The 20,680-nt window shown below is 39.1% G+C and overlaps 3 protein-coding genes across 4 annotated transcripts in view; 2 read left to right on the forward strand and 1 right to left on the reverse strand.

Moving 5' to 3' along the window:
- Positions 1-838, forward strand: part of LOC129731942 (FERM, ARHGEF and pleckstrin domain-containing protein 2) — a 152,573-nt gene extending 151,735 nt beyond the window's left edge. The window contains exon 15 of the mRNA XM_055692343.1: positions 86-838. Coding sequence (XP_055548318.1) covers positions 86-224 — 139 coding nt within the window. The 3' untranslated portion in view covers positions 225-838. The remainder of the gene's footprint in view (positions 1-85) is intronic.
- LOC129731945 (charged multivesicular body protein 2a) lies at positions 700-2,410 on the reverse strand. The gene is made up of 2 exons (XM_055692345.1): positions 1,669-2,410; positions 700-1,613 (listed from the first exon to the last, which is right to left on the reverse strand). The coding sequence occupies exons 1-2, from the start codon at positions 2,218-2,220 to the stop codon at positions 1,458-1,460; spliced, it is 708 nt and encodes a 235-aa protein (XP_055548320.1). The 5' UTR covers positions 2,221-2,410; the 3' UTR covers positions 700-1,457.
- A 9,031-nt stretch (positions 2,411-11,441) lies between these two features.
- On the forward strand, positions 11,442-15,117 carry LOC129727496 (integrator complex subunit 4). 2 transcript variants are annotated; one of them, XM_055685370.1, is made up of 4 exons: positions 11,442-11,589; positions 11,647-14,028; positions 14,085-14,610; positions 14,685-15,117. In XM_055685370.1, the coding sequence occupies exons 1-3, from the start codon at positions 11,539-11,541 to the stop codon at positions 14,493-14,495; spliced, it is 2,844 nt and encodes a 947-aa protein (XP_055541345.1). In that variant the 5' UTR covers positions 11,442-11,538; the 3' UTR covers positions 14,496-14,610; positions 14,685-15,117. The 2 variants fall into 2 exon arrangements, with proteins under 2 accessions (XP_055541345.1, XP_055541346.1); XM_055685371.1 differs by having other exon boundaries at positions 14,698-15,117.
- The last annotated feature ends 5,563 nt before the right edge of the window (positions 15,118-20,680 follow it).

Here is a 20,680-nt window from a genome sequence, read left to right on the forward strand (position 1 = left end):
ACATCCACTCAGGAACAAACCTTTTTTTTTAATAAGAACATACAATGACATGATTAAATTTTTCTGTTCTGTGTGTCTTTGTAAGATGGCTGGAGGTGCTCCGCAGTGCCACCCAAACGCAGGACCTCAAATTGTCCGCTGGAAACGGTAACAATCATCACAGCAACGCCAACAACAACAACAACGGAAATAGCAGCGCCCCCTGTGCGGCGTCATCCCAGTAACACAAAACCTCATCACACTACAACCCTTCTTCGTAGGCCAACACATTAACAATAGGAAACAAAAGTCAATCATTATGTGTTTACTATTATTAATATTATGCATTTTACTTCTAACTGCAATTAGTGTGTGCGAGTATCGAATGCGAGCAGCTCTAGTTAAGATCTAGTAGGAAAAAAGGCAAATTTTTGTTTCTTTATGTAATAGTGAAGAGCTTATTGTGGACGACACGCGTGTGCGCCGCTACTTCCTAAAAGGAAGGAAAAGTTTCCACTACTGGCGAGCGGTGATATGATCAACGTGTGCCTCCGGGTTTAAAGCAACGGACCAGGCGGCGGCGGCGGTTCGCTATCATTAGGAGATTTCTTGATTTGTGGGATTTTGGCTAGCTTCGACAAAAAAATAACTTAGAAAACAACACGAACAAAATTTTCGTCAACTGGAATACCCCGGAGCAAGTCTTAGTAAAGATGATGATTATTTATATATACGTATATATTTTTTGCGCTAGATTATGTTTGAAGGCTTTAGTTCTGAGAAAAGAAGAACGAAAAACAGCAAATGGATGGCGGCTGGAATTTACGATTTTACGAATAAACATCTTATATCCTACTAAGCTTTAAATTGCCGATTTGTGAGAAAATATGAGAAATTATTTTTGCCCGCATTTTTTTTCGGTTATAAAGAAAATTTTAAATTATTTATCAGTTTGTTGTGCACTGTCAAAGGACTTTTTTTTTAATTCTACTGAACCTTTCAGATCAAAAGAGACGAGTTACTCGTCGAAGCTTCTTTAATGCGTCTTATAACTTCAAGTTTCTTCAAAGAAAATTTATCCTTTTACTCCCGAAAATATAATTTAGGTATTATTTAGGATTTCTTAAGAGCTAATTAAAAACTTTAAGAAAGTAATAGAAGTGTTAAAGAAATCCATTTCAAACCCCGTCACAATCAATTTCGCTTAATTGAATCGTACGCTCTTTTCAAATCTGTACATTCATATTCCGAAACTCTGCAGTCGGCAAACAAAACTTCACACAGTCGGTTGCGAAACGGTTTTTGTGGGCTCTTTCACAAAAGCGGGATCGACTAAACTTGACGAGTTGCTCGTCGATGCTTCTGCAATACCGTCCTATGTGTTGTACTAGCGTAGAGTTTCAGGAAAGTAGACACCAGTTCTTAGGGATACGAAAAGTATATAATTGAGTGTAAGAAACGTTCACTTGTTTATATAACTATTCTCTTCGAAGATTGTCCAGTCTAGCTTGCAAATCCGCATCTGCATCTGACACGGGAGAACCGGCTCCCGAACCACCTGCTGCACCACCAGCACCAACAGCCGCTGCCTGAGGAACCTTAGCGCCAGCGGCCACCGAAAGGGAACCAGATGCCTGCAAAATTTACACAATCAAAACCTGCACGAAATTTCAGAATTCTAACACTCACCTGAGGTAATCCGGACAGCTGATCGTTGACCTGCAGACCCAGCTCATCGAGCACCTGCGACACAATGGCATCGGTTTCCTCCTCGTCGCCTTCGTCCTCCATCGCATCATCCATAGCGTCGTTTATCATTTCCTCCTTCATGTCCATTATTTCTGACTGTTTCTCGAATTCGTGCAAAATTTTCTGAATCTGCGGTAAGTTTAACTGTCGGTTCATGTTTGTCATTGCCTTCGTGACACCCTTCATCGCCTCTCCCATTGCGTTCTGCGACTTGAGTGTCTGAATTTTGAGTGATACTGCCTGAATGTTGGCCTTCATGAGCATAAATTTACGCACGTACCGGCGGGTTCGCACCAGATCTTTGGCCATTATCTTAACCGCATCCATCTGGTTCTCTTTGGCTAGCTTTTTGATATCGGCGATGATTTTCTTCTCCTGCTGTTCCATCTTCATCTTTTCCCGATCTAAATCGCGCATCGCCTTGTTCAGTGCTCGCTGGTTTTTTCGCATCATCTCGTCCGCGGACATTTTCTTACCGAATAGCCACTCCATTTTTGTCGGAAATCTGTGAATCAATTACGCCGCGGAATGGATCGTGAAATCAAACGCTACAGGTGAAAAACACTTCGGTGGTTTTGTCCGAAATTTGTTTTAGGGTTTCTGACTCATTAACTAATTGAAAAACAAATATAGGAAAACAAAAGGGGAAAGCTGTCAACCTTCAGAGTGATGTTCCAGCGGTTGTGGTATATGTCAAAGGTGCGGTGAACATGTGCTTACACGAAAAACAAATTGTGCAATGGGAAAGCTGAGTAATTTCAACTCAATAGTTTCAAACATGCTTTTACTCGATAATGGTGTTTTGATAAAAGCCAACTTCGAGTGGTTAATCGGTAGTTTTGGTAGGTTTTAGGTTTCAGGTTTTAAGTGAGTAAGTGCTGTTTTTTAAATAATAGCTGTCAATCCAAAAAAAAAAGACACATTGGCATTGATTGTGAGAATGCACACCTATTCCCGTCTTAATTGTTCGGTAATTTTTATTACGGTCCCGTTCAGTAAACTTGAAATTTTCCCGAATCATTCTGTAATATCCTGAAAAATAACTGATGTCGGTTAATTTTTTTTTGCCGAAATACTGTTCAATAAAATTCACTTGACGAGTTCAGCAAAAAAACATTGCTGACCCCTTCAGTAAACAAAAATATTTTTGCACTTTTTTATAGCTCAGTAAATATTTAACGATCTATCAGCACTTATCCAAATGTTGCTAAAAACCTCCAATTGTTTTACTGAACTTATATAACTGAACTGCATCTGTCAAAACAGAATCGCGCATCAGAAGTCTGCCTTTTTGAGATTTTCAGAAAAGTTTCGTGTCTGTGTTATTTGAAGTGTTCTACGAATCATTTGGACAAAAAAAATCAAAAAGCGGTAACGTGCTTTCAAATTTACCACAGCAATAGATTAATTCACTCGAAGCCTTTAATAAAGAGACTATATTCGCCATGATATAAAACGTATCTAGTTCTAGTCGAATGTGCATGAAACATCAGTATAATGGTCTAAACTGTCCGAAATACCTGTATAAAATAAATCGGTCGGTTGCAATAGCAGCTATACTGCCGCTCCAAGCATAACTGTCCCAGCGTCCATAAGGTTTGCATAGAATTTGGGACAGTTATGCTTGGAGCGGCAGTATATGAATAGTTACATTCATATTTATCTATACACACTTATTCTCGTTTCAATTATTCAGTAATTTCTATTACGGTCATGTTCAGTAAATTTGAAAAAATACTCGACACTTGACGAGCTCAGCAAAAAACATTACTGATCTTTTCTGTAAACTAAAGTATGTTCTGCACTCTCAATAAGTTCAGTTAATATTTGACGATCTGTCAGCACCTACCTAGGTGTTGCTGAAAACCCTTCAATTGTTTGACTGAACTCTTGTTGTTTTTTTTTTCTATACTGTTCGGCAATTTTTCTGCATCTGTCAAAACGAAACATCAAATGTCCGCCATTTTAAAATATTCATAGAGTTTCGAAGCTGAGTTTTTAAAGTGTGGATGTCTTGCTTTGAAATCTACAAGAAAACGACGTGGAGGTACACGATCTATTCAACCACAGGAGTGTAGTTCACTAGAAGCCTGCAATAAAAAGCCTGAATTAAGGCAAGGCAAGGTAAACAAAATTCAAAACAAACTTCAAAACAAAATTCTCCAAGCGTACCAGTGACGCATAGTTTACCTACTCCTTTGCATACCCGTTTAACATATGCACAGGTTACAGGTAGTTCGAACATTCTACCGCCTAATGTTGGTAGTTCGAAATTGATCGCTAATATAAGTAAGCAAAACACGCTAGAAAATAATTGTACACGTGTACAATTGTACACATTGTACAATTGTACACGCAAATATTGCTACCGAAAATATTTTTTCTAATGTCAACCGCCTGGGGCCTATTACGGCAGGTAAACTTTCTTTTTTGCAACAAGCAACGTTCGATCTTATGAACGCCATGTTGCAGGCAAAATCAATGTTTGAAGCCATCCAAATAGGTACAAATTTTACAATTTAAATTGTTTCTGTTTTAAAATTTAGCAATGATTTTAAATAAACCAATCAAAATTTTGAATTGGAATGCTCGCTCATTGAAGGCCAATGAGAATGAGCTTTTTAATTTTTTAACAGTAAATAATGTGCATATCGCAATTATTACTGAAACATTTTTGAAACCTAACATAAAATTAAAATATGATCCCAATTACGTGGTTCATAGATATGATAGGATTCAGGGTTCCGGCGGTGGAGTTGCAATTGTTATTCATCGCCGAATCAAACATCGTGCTCTTCCCCATCTTGAGACGAAAGTGATTGAAACTTTGGGAATTGAAGTTCAAACTGAACTTGGGATTTTATTTATTGCCGCAGCATATTTACCATTTAAATGCACACGCGAGCACAAAAATTATTTTAAAGGTGATTTACAAAAACTCACCAGAAATCGTTCGAAATTTTTTATAATCGGCGATTTTAACGCTAAACATCGTTCATGGAATTATTCTCAAAGTAATTCCAATGGCAAAATTTTATTCAATGATTGTTCTTCAGGATACTATTCTATTTTGTCTCCGAATAGTCCTACATGCTTTTCTTCTGTAAGAAACCCTTCAACAATTGATTTGGTGCTTACAGATCAAAGTCATGTATGTAGTGATTTGATCACACATGCTGACTTTGATTCTGACCATCTTCCAATAACTTTTTCTTTATCACATGAATCAGTTTTAAACCCTATGAGCTCTGTTTTTAATTATAACAAGGCTAATTGGGAAAGATACAAAACTCATATTGAGAGAAATTTCAATAATGAGCTTGATTTGCAAAACGAAGTGAATATTGATTCCGCTTTGGAAGCACTAAAATGTGCAATTGTTGATGCCAGGAATTACTCTGTTCCAAAGGCTCAAGTGAAATTTGATTCACCAATAATTGACGAAAATCTTCAACTTCTAATTCGTTTGAAAAATGTCCGCAGACGTCAATATCAACGTTCTCGTGACCCTGTTTTTAAAAGATTAAACATAGATTTACTCTTCTGAGAAATCAAAATTTTGAAACTAAAGTTGAAAAATTGAAACCATATTCAAAACCTTTTTGGAAGCTGTCGAAGATTCTTAAGGAACCTTCAAAGCCTATTCCAGTTTTAAAAGATGGTGAACGTTTTCTTGTATCCAATGAACAAAAGGCTCATAGACTTGTTCAGCAGTTTGAGAGTGTTTATAACTCAAATTTGAATTTTATGCGTCCAATTGAAAATGAAGTCACACGTCAATTTGATTTAATTTCTTCCCAGAATTTTTTACCTGCAGAAATAATTGAAACTAACTTGAATGAGATTAAATCAATTATTAAAAATTTCAAAAATATGAAAGCACCTGGTGACGATGGAGTCTTTAATATATTAATCAAACATATCCCTGAAAGCACAATGGAATTTTTAGTGAAAATTTTCAATTGCTGCTTCAAAATTGCATATTTTCCCAAATTATGGAAAAATGCAAAAATTACTCCAATTTTAAAACCGGATAAGAACCCAGCTGAAGTTTCAAGTTATCGACCAATAAGTTTGCTTCCTTCAATAAGTAAACTGTTTGAGAGAATTATTCTTAACAGAATGATGTCACTCATTAACGAAAATTCAATTTTTGCAGATGAACAGTTTGGATTTCGCCATGGGCATTCCACTACTCAACAATTGCTCAGAGTTACTAATATGATACGAGCTAACAAATCTGAAGGTTATTCCACTGGAGCTGCTCTTTTAGACATAGAAAAAGCATTCGACAGTGTTTGGCATAAAGGTTTGATTGCGAAATTGCAAACTTTTAATTTTCCAATTTTCCTAATCAAAATTTTAAAAAGTTATCTTACTGATCGAACTCTGCAGGTTGTCTATCAGAATTCAAAATCTGATAGATTTCCTGTCAGAGCAGGTGTGCCTCAAGGTTCAGTCTTGGGTCCAGTCCTGTACAACATATTCACTTCAGATCTTCCTGATTTGCCTCCAGGATGCACAAAGTCATTGTTCTGCGATGACACAAGCATTTCCGTAAAAGGCAAAAGCCTTCGTGTCATATGCAGATTGCAGAAAAGTTTAGATATTTTTTCTTCCTACTTGCAAAAGTGGAAAATCTCTCCCAATGCTTCTAAAACTCAAATGATAATTTTTCCGCATAAGCCTAGGGCTTCTTTCCTCAAGCCAAACAATAATCACGTTGTCAAGATGAATGGGGTTATTTTACGTTGGTCTGACAAGGTTAAGTACTTGGGACTAATTTATGATAAAAAACTTATTTTCAAAGAGCACATTGAGAGTATACAAGCCAAGTGCATCAAATATATGAGATGTTTATACCCTCTCATTAACAGGAATTCTAAACTTTGTTTAAAGAACAAACTTTTGCTGTACCGATCTGTTCAAGTTGCTGTTCAACAAGGAAGAAAACGCTCCAAAGGATTCAGAATAAAATTCTAAAAATGATTTTGAAGCATCCTCCTTGGTTTGGTACACTCGAATTACCTAGACTTACTGGTGTTGAACCATTAGAAACTATGTCAAATAAAATTATTAACAATTTTCGACAAAAATCGTTGCAATCCTCAATTGCTACGATAAGCTCTTTTTATAGCCAATAAGTTAGCAATTAAGTTAGTTGTAAGTTTACTTCCCCTTTTCTGACAAGTAGGTTAAAATCCCTAAATGATAAGTCATAATTGCGAAAGCAAACAAATCCTAACAATTAAAATTACAAATTTCTAACAGTGTTGAGAAGTCACCATTTGTGATTGGACACACATACGCATTATTTACTAATATTTATCATAAATACTTAAGCTACTAACAAATCCCCCCCCTTAAAAAAATGTTTCGGATACTTACCGTACCTTAACGGGTTTGTCGTTTGTTGATGCGTTCATGTGTATCAGGCATTAATCAAAGAAGTTGCCCTTGATTATGAACACGCATAAATGCTTATTGATTGCCCTGTACCTAATTGGATTGTTCGTAGCATGGTCTTGACAAGTCCGCTATCTTGCATGCAACTGAAGAGACACCGCTTAACCCTCTAGTGCCCAAATTAATTTTCAGACCGACTTCCGAAAAATCACTTTGAATTTTTTAAAACATTTTTTAAGTATAGATTGAAGCTTTTTGAGGTGTAACTGAAAAGCCTGTATTCATCATAACATTAAACGTATCAAGTTTTTACTCTAATGTGCTGAGAACACCAGTATAATCGATCTAAACAATCCGAAATACCTTTATAAAATTATTCAACTGTTGCAAAATTTACGTTTACAGAACGCTCGGTAATTTGTGACGAATCATCAGCTTTGTAAATTCACAGAACGCTCGGTAATTCATGACGGATAGTCAGCTTTGTAAATACCGACTCATGCAGCAATTTCTGATGAATGCTTCGTAAATTTTTACTGAGCTAACTTCTATGTTTGATGTATCAGCGAGAACGAAAAATTACCGAGCACTCGTCAAGCAAATAAATTGTTGAACAGATTGCTGATGGCTCAGCTGTTGAAAACTCAGTAAAGACAACTTAATTTTTAGGAGAAATATTTCGGTGATATTATACAGCCGTCGTTTGATAACTGCAACATGTTTACATTGCAGTTATCGAATGCCGCTCGATAACTGCAGCACTTGACACATGCCAAAATTTAGAGGGGGTCCGTCGCAACCATTTTGGTTTTCAATGATGTCGATTTGTATTTTTTAATGGAATAGTGGCAACAAATAGCAGGATCTAAAATAGGCAAGTTTTTCGATTGATCAATTTGATATTCATATTTCCGCAACATAATTTATTGCGTTTTAGTAACTACTTTACATAACAAATATGTAGGCGAAAATACAGTTCATCACTACAATAGACCATTTAACGAGACGTTTCTGAACTCAATTCATGAATGAAATTTTGACAGAAAGCTCGGAACCGCTGACATAACGCAAGTAAAAGCAACACCAATGTCAGCAGGATCCATCACACCTGTCTGTTCGTAAAATGGTCTATTTAACGCTAGGTCACAAAACATTGTTTGTGATCTACTATGCACTGCCTCACTGAGTAGTGAGAGCTAGCCAAACAATGCGCAAAGGATATTTTTTTTGTGCTTATTACGGAGGTCACTTCACGGTGAAATCAGAGTGAAGTGAACAAAATCCTATTACGGGACTCACGTAAGTGAGAAAAACGTCGCAAAGTGACATCTGCCGCGGAATCTGGGTTATTATTGGTGTCATATCAGTGAAGTGAGAACGGAAAAAGCGACGTTTCGCGTGGAATTATTTCACGACCATTTTGAACGGTGAAATGATTCCACGTAGATGCCATAAGTCTTAAAGTTGATTGATTTGTGATCTAATGGTAAATATTGGATTTATTCTTCAGTAACGAAACGAATCAGAATTTGATCCGTGCCTTAAAGCGGTAAAATTTTCATTTTTTGCCCGATTAAAAAAATGCAATTCTGGAAATTTTCTTATATCATATTATTTTTTATATATAATATACTTATATTATATTATTTTTTACCATTGCTTATTACCCAAGTTTGGAGAGGACATCTATTTATATTCAATGAATTCCATTTTCGCGGCGTTGAAACGCATTCTGGGGCATTTGCATTATCGACAAAACATGACAAGACAAGAAAATACAACATCTCCAAAACTTCCTGGGTCTGAAATTTAAAAAAACTCAAATCCGTTAAATCAAACCTGTTTCAAACAAATGTTGAAACTTAACTGAATGATAGCAGCTGACGCATCAATATAGAGTCTAGAATCATTCCTATGTGTGAAATTGTCACTAATTATACAGCAATGTTGGTTCATTTTTAAGCCTGTAGTACACTCTTTGACCGAGCGTCAAATATTTTTCGCTTTTTGACAGATAAAAATTTGGTCAAAGATAATTATTTGTCACTCTCCAATTTTAACATGGGGCAAATACGGGCAAACAACAACCATGATGTCAAATAAATTTGACCATTATGTCAGAAGATCAAATATTTGACCATTAGACAAAGAGTGTACTACAGACTTTAATATTGTTTTCAATTTGTGCGAACTGAGTCCCCTAAGCTAATAACACGCATAACTCACAATATGCCAACTAAATGCCGTAATTTTAATTCGGCCATTTTTTCTCGAAAAATTAAAACTATATTGGAACAAGATACAAAACCGGTTTATAGTAAAGTTAAACCGCAAAAGATCCTAAAACCTACCATAAAAATAATGTAAAGTAAGTTTCGTTTTCAATATTTAGTCTTTAAGGACTAGTAACTTCTTCCTTATTGCTCTAAAAATGGCATATAATTAACAAACATTTAATAGCATTGTGTTCTTGTATGCATTCGGTAAGATGGGTTGGACAACATGAATAAAAAAAGTGTTAACAGCTTTTTGACAGGTTCTTATCGTTTTTTGCTTGAGGCTCGCGTAGAGACGAGAATAAGCATATTCATCACGTTCATTATTTGTCGAGCAGTTTGACAGGGAAAGGTACGGGGTACTGTGGGGCAACGTGTACCGAAAAAAATCGCCAGTGTTACGTATGTCTTATGTATGTGGTTCCACCATTCATATACACTAAGGTCGCTTTTTATGTGGTTTTTTTACGCGCGTTTTTTACTCAGCTTTTTTACGCGTTCCCCCACGTAAAAGCTACTTTAGTGTATTTTTGTTGCTCTCAAGGTAATCAAAGTTGTGAATCATCTGGAAAATTCGGAGTAATATTGAGTAAATTAAAGTAACTCCCAAGCAAAAGAGTAACTCAAATGAAAGAGAGTAAATTTGAGTTTCTCCGAGTTTTTTCTGAGAAAACCCGGAAATTAAAGAAAAAATCTGAGTAACTCTCGTGTCTCTGAATATACATCTATTAACTTTTTCCTCACCGCGAATATATACATGAATGTTGCTCGGTCTCACCGTTCATATATTTTTCTTGTTATCAAGATAATCAAAGATGTGAATCATCTGAAAATTTCGGAGTAATATTGAGTAAATTAGAGTTACTTCCAAGCATAAGAGTAACTCAGATAAAAGCTGTCTTGCCCCCCGTGAGCTTCCTAACATTCCATATATGAATATATCATGTGAAATATTTTAACTCTTTTCTTAAGAACCGTTCGCCCAATCTTCTTGTTGTCGAATGAATTGCATAATATTGACCATACATTTCAACGAACTTAGAGTTTTTGCTGGAGAACCACGTACAAATAAAGAAAAATGTGTGTTTTCCCAAATGTTAAAAAATTTCGAACCTAAATTCAAAATAACTTGAAACCTAATGCGTCTAGAACGTTAAACACCAGAAACTTTTTGATTTAAAATTACTATCTGAATTTTTTAAAACAATTAAAATACAATTATTTTGAAAAATGTTGAATCAGATTTTTTTCAAATTAACCATTCATAAAAAGTTGAATTTCATTTCTCCATGCTGGACTTGTTTTCACGGTGTATCCAGCTTTTTACGCACCATAATGGCGGTCGCTATAATGCGTGTTCGTAATATGCGAACCTCTCTGCTTACGTCAGATTTGAGATTTCTGAAACATTGGCAACACAAATGTTGCCAGATATATTTTTCTTTTGGCAAAATATATGGAGACTTCAAACTGACGTAAGCAGAGTTGTCAAAAGGGTGAGTAATTTATTACGAACTTTGCATTATAGTGTCCGCCATTATGGCGCGTAAAAAGCTGGATATATTTTTACGGTGTATATGTATATGTATATTAATTATCTAAAACTCATTTACAGACAGTTTTCCCTTACAACCATGGTTTCTGAGCTTCAACGCTTTGAATAAAACCTATGCCAAAATGCCTACGTCTGTTTAGAAAATAACTCATGGGTCTGAAAAATCTTTTCATCAATGAAAAAGCAAAATTTCATTTGAATCATAAATGGTCGATATTCGACCATAGGTCATTTGGCGTGATTTTGCCCAAAAGTGAGTAACCGTAAAAGTACTCAAATTAGTGTTCCTCCATTTTTAACAGAAATGAGTGTGATATCTTACTCAGTAGTCAGTTTAGAGCAACAGAAAATGAGCCTCATAACGGAAGCCAAGAGTTGCGCCATTTGTGACTAGCCTTCTTTTTACCTTTAAATGATTATTTTTACTATCACGTGCAATATTCCAGTTGTTCCAGTTGTTTACTTTTCAGCTGTCATATTGCGTGTATTGTTTGGTTTTGCTCCGTTCAATTGTTTAAACACCGGAATTATTCAAGTATTTTTAGCAATTTCCGCTTTCACATAACTTTAAAAATGTCTCTTGCTATGAAAAAGCCGATGCCGGAGCCGACGCTAACGATTCAGGTATAGCCCTTTTATTATTTTCGTGCAGAAGTCCTTTAAACCGAATTTCTGCTTCAGGAGCCGGTCCCGCAGCTGTTAGGCACCGGTGGTGCCCCGACTGCCCGAATTTATAAGCGCATTCGGTTGACCGCTCGGAAGTCGAGTGGCCTTCCGGTGTCTATTCTGGCTTACGTAAATCTGCTTGAGGATACTGGCGGCAACAGTAATGATGCTTTGCAGGTACTGATCAAGATAAGTGATTCGATGCAATTCGACGAAAGTGAATTCCCGGAAGCTCTACGAAAGTTGGTTGAGCACTTTCGACGCGAGACTGAATCGGCAGTCCGTGTCAAGATCCTGTCACTGTTTGGTGATTTAGCAAACGAAACGAATATCGAATGTCCGCCGCTTATTGACGAAGTAATTGGACTGCTGAAAACGGAAACTTCATCGAAAGTGCTCTCGCAGGGTCTTAGCGTCCTGGAGCGAATTGGACGGGCTTGCTCGTTGAGCTCGGTTGCATATGTGAATAAGATTGTATTTTTCGCCAAGAGTAAGCTCTTTTCCTCTAATCACAACGTGCAGCGTCATGCAATTCGACTGTTGGGAGCATTTGTGTTAGTGTCGGACGCCGAGAAGGAAAGTCTGGAGTTGATTGGGATGTACACGGATTCGTCTGATGCCAGGGTGCGAGCGCAGGCATTCCGTTCGATGCTGACACTCGGTGAGCGTGGAGTTCAACTACCAGCTTCGCTCTATGAACGTGCTTGTCGAGGACTTTTGGACGATTACGAATGCGTTCGGAAGGAAGCGCTACAGATGGTCTACGAGCTGGGCATTAGACATCCGGAAAAGTCAGTTAGCGTGCCGGACTCGGAGCAAGAGATACGTCTAATCGATGATGCTTTTGGAAAAGTTTGTAATGCAATTTGTGACCTTTCTATGCACATTAGAACCCAAGCTGCCGAGTTGCTAGGCGGGATGACGATGGTTAGCGACGAGTTTTTGCATCAAACTTTAGACAAGAAGTTGATGAGTAATATGCGCAGAAAAAAGAGTTTACACGAGCGCAATGCGGAACATTTTACCAGCGGGGAGTGGTCTAGTGGAAAAAAGTGGGCAGATGACGCTCCGAAAGAATTGGTCAATGCCGAGTCTGTCTCCCTGATGGCATCCGGTGCTTGCGGAGCTTTGGTTCAAGGACTGGAGGATGAATTTTTGGAAGTTCGGACAGCTTCTGTCAATTCTATGTGTAAGCTGGCATTGAAAAATCCCCCGTTCGCTGTAACTTCGCTGGACTTTCTTGTTGATATGTTTAATGATGAGATTGAGGAAGTACGGCTGAGAGCTATTTATAGTTTGACAGCGATATCAAAGCATATAATACTTAGAGAAGATCAACTGGAGACGATGTTGAGTTCGCTAGAGGACTATTCCGTGGAGGTTCGTGAAGGGCTTCATCTTATGCTTGGTGCGTGTAAAGTGTCTACCAAAGCTTGTTTGTCGCTGGTTGTACAGAAAGTATTGGATGTGTTACTAAAGTATCCGGAAGATCGTCTATCAACGTTTGGGTGTATGCAGCGAGTCGGACAAAAACATCCAGAGATTTGTATGATTATTACTCCACAATTGCTACAGGATCATCCTTTCTTCGATAGCGCTGAACGGGATGTCGAAGATCCGTCCTACGTTTGTGTTCTTATTATGCTTTTTAATGCCGCTCAGTATTTGCCTCCCATGTTGGGACTTTTTCCGGAAACTATAGTGAAGCATTATGCCTACCTGCGAGATACGATGCCAAATTTCGTTCCTCACTTGAATCTCCGTGGTCAGTCAACTACACTGACACTAACTGGTTCCACTGGATCTCGACAGTTTTTGGAGACCCTTCTGAACAACATCCAGCAAGCATATTCCGCTCCTTATGCTCGTAAAACCTTACTAGTGGCAGTTCGGGAGAATCTAGATCGATTAGCTGAAATTGATCCCGCTTTCTCGGGCACCGCAAACTTCACCGCTACCTTTCTAGGCACGCAGCTCTTAATGGAACAATTGCAAGTGGCTATATCCGGTCCACCGACGGTTGCTCCGTTGAAAGACTGCCTTAACCAATTGATCCGAAAGTGCCTGGAGCTGCAAAATCTGTTCTGTGGTCTTACAATCGATGATCATCTACTAGTCAAACAAATGTGCCTCCGAGCGAGTGCTCTCAATTTAGTTCTAGTAGTGAAAGATCGCACTCAAAGTGCTCTTGCACCCTGTCAACTGCTCCTGCAAATCGCAGCAGATGCTAGCAATTTTTTGCAAGAAAATGGCTCTCTTGTTGCTGACACGTTTACAAGCGCCATCCTAACGAAGTTAACCTCGATCGGGGACCCCAAGCCGGGGCGAGTTTTCCGGGAAATATTACCGCTCGTGCAAGCAGCCGCTCCAGTAACCATCCCTAAAATCAACACGAAAGTAAGTTTTACTCAATCCCTAAATAAACTTTTAATGATTTACTTTATTTTTGAAAGATTAAAATGTGCAAAGCCCGCATTACGGAACCCTCGGAGAACTACCACAACTCGGACAACATCGTCAAAGTGACAGCAGGACTGATTGCGGCTGTGCCGTTGGTTGCCGAGCTGGAGAACCTTCCGGAGGCGCAACGGCAAGGTCTTCGGTTGAAAATCAAATATCCCGACCAGAACGTGCACATCATCGTGCCACGCAAGCGTGACCTGAAGAAGATTATGACCGAGGAGGGGGAAAGCCAGTCACACTGGAGATTAAGGACGACTGTCTTGCTGTCGCATGGCGTCTGGACCGAAGCGTCACCGGTGGATATTGGCATTTGTTTGTCGGTGAGACCGAGCAGTGAGCTGGAACTGTGCAAACCGGTGAAGATACAGTTTGCCCCGAAGCCAGTAAAGCGGGGTATCTAAGGTGGGAATCGATAACGAGCTGTACATACGCACTTGCAGATAAGTTTATTGACGAATTCAATCTAGTCATAATTTTTTTCACCCGAAATACCCGAAGAATTTCAGATTTATGAAGGTAAGTTGTGTTCTTTCCACTTGTCTTGTTTCGTTTTTGGTCTTTTCTATGTGAGCTTATTATGGCACTTGTAGGATAAATTGAAAGGAAACCAATCGTCGTTAAAGATTTGCGGACGATATATTTGAATATGTTTTGGAAGTCCCCGTGTTTTGTAATAGGGCTGCTATCCAGAATTCTTATAGCTTCCGGAATTTTTTAAGATGCAGCTGCAAAGCTGTTATTTGGTTATGACAGCCCAAGAGCGCATGCCTTCGGGTGGTTTTTAGCGATTGTCGACGGACTTTCTGTGGTGTTTTGATACGGAGCCTGTCGGGAAGCGGTCACTGTCGGCGTGGGACGATTCCCTACCTGGTAGGGAGGAACAAAAGAATTAGCACAGAAAAAACGATGTAAGATTGTTTATACCGGCTCATACACTAAGTTAAGGGGGGTGGTGAAGATACCCAAGCAACAATTGAAACATAATAAAAAAATAAATTGTGATCATTTGTTGCACTAATGAAATTCCGAGGTTTTAAGAAACATTTTCTGTTACTACGATGAAATTGTAAAGAAACAAGTAACAACTAAAGTTGCATCGCTGCTTCAAAAACCTTCACACCAACAACGTAATTCGCGAGGTTGGATTTGTTGTTGAAACGTGTAAACGGCATTTGAAAACCTAACCTTCACTGAATAGATCTAGTGGGTGGAGCATATACCTAGGTTGCCAACGTGATGCTTGCGAGATACAAAATGACAGGAGGGTTGTGTGCAAAGCCACGACCGCAAGGTTGAAGTAGAATACTTTCACAAGAAAGCTAACCCGGCTGCTTGCGTGTCAGTCATTTTTTCTAGTAAATAAACGTTGACAAATCAGATCAATCGAATTTTTCGCTTCAACAAGGATTGACCTTTTTCAATAATATAGTAAGTTGCTTGTCATGGTTGGGGCTTGACAATTTTTAAATTTTGAGATGAAATTTTTTCGGATGTCGTGCTCATGACTGAAGGAAAAGATAATTCAGTACGTTCTGAGACACGGAAATAAAGTAAAATTTATAACTTTTACAAAGTTGAAAATGTAAATTAACTCAAGAGAAAACATTAACGCTTTATTCATCTGGTTTTTATTTCATCCTGAAAAGGACAATTTGTTGTTCATTTTAGTATCGGATAAGATGCCGATCACATACGTATGAAGTATTCGTTGTGATAAAATAAACAGTGAAAAGCTGATTTAACACTCAAAACTAAACGGCTCACGTGTTGTCAAAATGAGTCAATTTTTCATTGAATGCATTTACTAAAGCCCACTATCGCCCAGAGACTGCATTTCACTAAAGTTCCTCACTGCATCAGCCGATATCGATGCTGAGATCCGCTGCAACTAGTTCGCTATCCATAGCCATGCCACAGTTGTTGCCGCTATACGCTGCCATTGGTATTTACTAACCTTACATCAGCTGGCCCAGCTGCTATCGTTGCTGGAATCCGCTGCAACTAGTGCGCTATCCATTGCTACGCCACAGCTGTGGCCGCTTTCCGCCATCGCTGTTATCCACTGCACAGCTACTGCTGCTGCTAAGGGAGGACGACTGCTGTTGTCGCTGTCTAGAACTATTATGAGCGGCTTCGGCTGAAACAGGCTCTTATATAGGCCAAATAGTATGTTTTCAATTGCAAGGTATATAATTCTGTCGAGTGTGCTTGGGAAGCAATCATATAACGACCAATCAGAGGTCGAATTTTCGTTTTGACAAGACTTGACTATTTTCAATAGTGCAATAGTGTGAATAAAAAAATTACAATCATCTTCTTTTGGGAAGAATCTTAGAAGATTTTCCAATCTATTGCTGCAAGAACGAAAGAAATCCATCGAAAACTAACCGATTTATTAGCATTTGAAATTGGACATATTTTTCACTTTTTTCGGTTTTAGATTTTCATTTCACATCCCTATGTAGCCGAACTTCCTGAGAGAAGTATTCTACTTCAAAAAACAAACACACAAAAATACTTCTAAAAGTTGCTGGCATGTTCTGAAGCCATGTAACAGCAACTTTTGCTCGATCGTTCGCCTTATATTTGTTTTTGAGATTGCCAATAATTACTGCGTTGTAACTTTTGGGTACTTGGACTAGAAGTCGTCCAAAAAGTGTGGGTCTCTAAAACGAAATGTGATAAATTGCTTTGAATTTCATTATCACGCTGAGGTACTGATGAATTGAAAAAGCAAAATTAAAACTGGTGATGACCATTAGCATGATAAGGGAAGCAATATTTAAAACCGAGCCATGAACTTGCAAGTGTTTCTACAGCAAATGACGTAAATAGTACAAACGAGAAAAGTGAATAGAAATTGAAAACTGGAGTTGAATCCTAAAATGTCTAGAAATAATCGAAGATAAATCGCTATACAGACAATCTCTTTCCATTCTGACCATTTGCCGTTTTACAATCTGACCACAACGCCATGAAGTTTCTGTTGCGCCCTAGTTGCTGTTACGATGCATCTTCGTAGCTGAAATTTTACCATGCAGCATTTACCATGTTGTTATTAAATTCCATGCATTAGTTCATACACATTGCGGTTTCATTCTTGAAACTTGTGTTGAAACAACGAAAATGTTGCAATTGGCTCCACCTCCTGCGCTTTTTTGTCATTGTATAAGAAACTGAGATGTAACTGCAACTTAATTTCGCATAAGAATTTGTTTCTGTGATGCACAAAGTTCATAATCGAAACAATTTTTGCTGCTTGGGTACAAGCCAGCAGTTTCTGGAATTTTCATTTGACGAATAGACCAATTGAATGAAAACAGTTCTTTTATCCGATATAAGCGAGAATCACGAATAGAACGATCAGCGTCGCCTACAGACTGGCAGGAAGTAAATCCATAAACAAAATAAATTTTCGAAGGCTTTCCTGGCTCACTGAAGAGTAATTTCTCTAACACGGACATCAAGGAATAAGAAGCGATCTTTAGATTCAAGAAACTGACGGAAAGAGATTGCTCTATACTTGTGAAGGTTAACAACGGTTTATCAGCTTCTAAAAGACATAACATTGTCGAAGCATAAGCAGGGCGCGAAAACCTGGAGAAACCTGGAAAATCAGAAAATGTCAGGATATTGTTTTTCGATCAGGGAATATCATGGAAAACTGAAAAATAATCAGGGAAATTTTTTTTTGGCAAAAAAGCTAATTCGAGACCGCTACTGTTCGGTTTTATATCTGATCTAATGCTTTTTTCATTTGGGATTTCAGAGTTGCGTTTATCTACGTTGCACTTTTTTGCGCTCAATGCTGAAAAATATCAGAGAAATGGAAGTTATATTCCAGGGAAAATCAGGGAATTTGGTTTTGAAAACTTTTTTGCTCTCCTGATAAGGAAATAAAAATTACAAAAAAATCACGACAGTGGCGAAGGAAACGGCAAAATAAGAAACGCTAAACATCCAGAATTTGAGTAGTCTCGACTCGAAATCATTTCTTAACCAGCTCTGTTTGTTCTTCGAAAAATACTTGATGAACGCTGGAAGCAAAGCCGCTCAAAACTTTCTCAGCATATCTTAAATAGGCATTCGACGTCATAGATGTTTCGAAGCTGAGCCTAATGTGACTCGACATGAGAGTCTCGCCAGCTCTTGTCAACAGTGGAAAGGACATTCTTGCAATGGTTTGGCCAAAGAACTCCAACTATATCGAAAGAGCGCGGAATAAAGCAAGGTTGTCCTTTTATTCACCACCTCACTGCGAAAGAAAAGAATTCCAATGATTCCCCGTTTCGAAACGCTGAAGGAGCTCCAACATCTCAAAAGCCGATGAAACAGTACACAACTCAATGCGCACTTCTTCAGCAGCGGGTTCTATGATTTAGCCTACAGTGATAAATGCAGATGAAATTGGGTCACTGTTAGTTGAAACGAAGGTGACAAAGGCTCTATACCTTACTGTTCGACAATTCGTAAATCCCAAGTTCAGCTTCGAAATTATACTATCGTATCTAAAAGTACTGAATGCTAAAATGAAACGCTGTCCAGAAGGGGTGAAGGTGAAGTCGAACTTATTGAACCACACAAAAAACAAACCATCGAAAATGAACAGTATTGACAAATGTGTGACAGTGTTCTCCACTTCACTGTTTGACAAGGTTTCTCGAATATTTAAATCAAGTGGCATATTCAATATTCAAAAATGGCAAGCTCGAAATTAAAAGACAAAAAATCCGTCTCGCAAATTGAGAGATACATACAGGACAAATTTAGGGAGAAGATGAGGTAGAGTCTAGTTGGTTGAAACATATCCTTGGTTTTATCTACCGCCCTCGGTCTATAACGTTGCAATACATGTTGGAACTGTACTGGATCATGCAATGTCATCAATTCGTCTCATAATGGAAGAAGAAATGCCAAGAAATTATCAATACGATGATACTGAAAATGAAAGACAAAAGAAAATGAGTCTTCAAACAACAACAAGAAGAAGATAGGAGAGTGAGCAGCGAGAGTCAGCAAATGCCGGACGAGTAACAAGAGTGGGGAAAGAAAAAGTCGACCCCAAAGAGAATCAATAGAATGAACATATCAAGCTGCACCAGACATTCTGCATGGGAAAACTATAAATAGCGAAATAAGAATAGCGAGACTAAAATTCTACGCGCTTATCATAAGGAGCAAGGAATGAAGAGATACTGAAAAAAAAACCGAATTAATCCACCTACAGGTGAGACCCAGCCTTTCTCATTCGAACTTATTATTTGTTGAAATAGATTTACACCAACACCTAAAAAATACACCTTGATAATTTCTGCTGGTGCTGGTTTCTGTTGACTGGTAAACGGCTGGGCAGTGCGTACCAGCAGTACATTCGTACTAGTTGGCATAAAATAGACTCCAGTGTGGTCCAAAGCATAATGCCCAGCAACTCCTAACACTACCTCCACGTGGTACCGACTGGGATACGAGCAACCAAGGGAAGATCGGTGAACCGGTGGGAACTTGGTCGTATGCTGACAGGGAAGGGGGAGCTGCTCTCCTAGGAGGGCAGCTTGTCCGAGCGTCTCATCTCCATTAGGGGCGGCTCAATCAGCGTCTGATCCGGAGCGGACGGCTGAATTATGAAATGCGGCGTCTCCCCAGCTACACCCAAGACGGCAGCCCCGTCGCGAGACTAGGCATCCGCAGCTCTAGTAAGGCAGCATGCCGAAACATTAAAATACTACGAACAATCAAGAATTGAATACGGACGGAACAATTGGCAATGACCTAGGCGACGGAATAAGGACGACGATTGGAAGCACGGTACAAGGAACTGTAGATCGCTGAGCGCCTCGGGTGGCGACCGGATTCTGCTGGATCAGCTAGAACCCCGCCACTTCGACATCGTTGCGTTCCAGAAGCGCCGGAAAGGAGAGAAGGTACGGAGGATTTTTGGCCGCAGGGCACAGTACTACCAGAGCGGCGGCACAACCAATGAGCTGGGTACCGGCTTTATAGTGCTGGGCAGGATGCAGAATCATGTGATCAAGTGGCAGGCGATCAGCGACAGGTTGTGTTTGTTGAGAGTAAACGGCCGGTTCTACAACTACTCTATCCTCAATGTACACTGCCCTCACGAAGGAAGACCCGATGTAGAGAAAAAAGAGTTCTACGCACAGCTGGAGAAACTCTACGATAGCTGCTCGAGTAGAGACATCAAGATCGTCATCGGGGACATGAACGCGCAGATCGGTAGGGAAGAAATATACAAGCCGATGATCGGCCCGCATAACCTGCACACCGTGACGAACGACAACGGCCAGCGATGCGTCAACTTCGCAGCTTCCCGAGGACTGGCAGTCCGAAGTACCTTCTTTCCCCGTAAGGACGTCCACATAACTACCTGGAGATCACCTGACCAACGTACAGCAATTCAAATTGACCATGTTCTCATCGACGGCCGGTTCTTCTCAGACATTACAAACGTACGTACCTATCGCGGTGCGGATATTGGCTCGGATCACTACCTAGTTGCGGTATCTTTGCGCTCAAAGCTGTCGACCGTATACCACGCGCGACATCGCCGAACCTCGCGGCTCAACAT

This window comes from Wyeomyia smithii, chromosome 3 (genome assembly GCF_029784165.1).
Source record: "Wyeomyia smithii strain HCP4-BCI-WySm-NY-G18 chromosome 3, ASM2978416v1, whole genome shotgun sequence".
NCBI lineage: Eukaryota > Metazoa > Arthropoda > Insecta > Diptera > Culicidae > Wyeomyia > Wyeomyia smithii.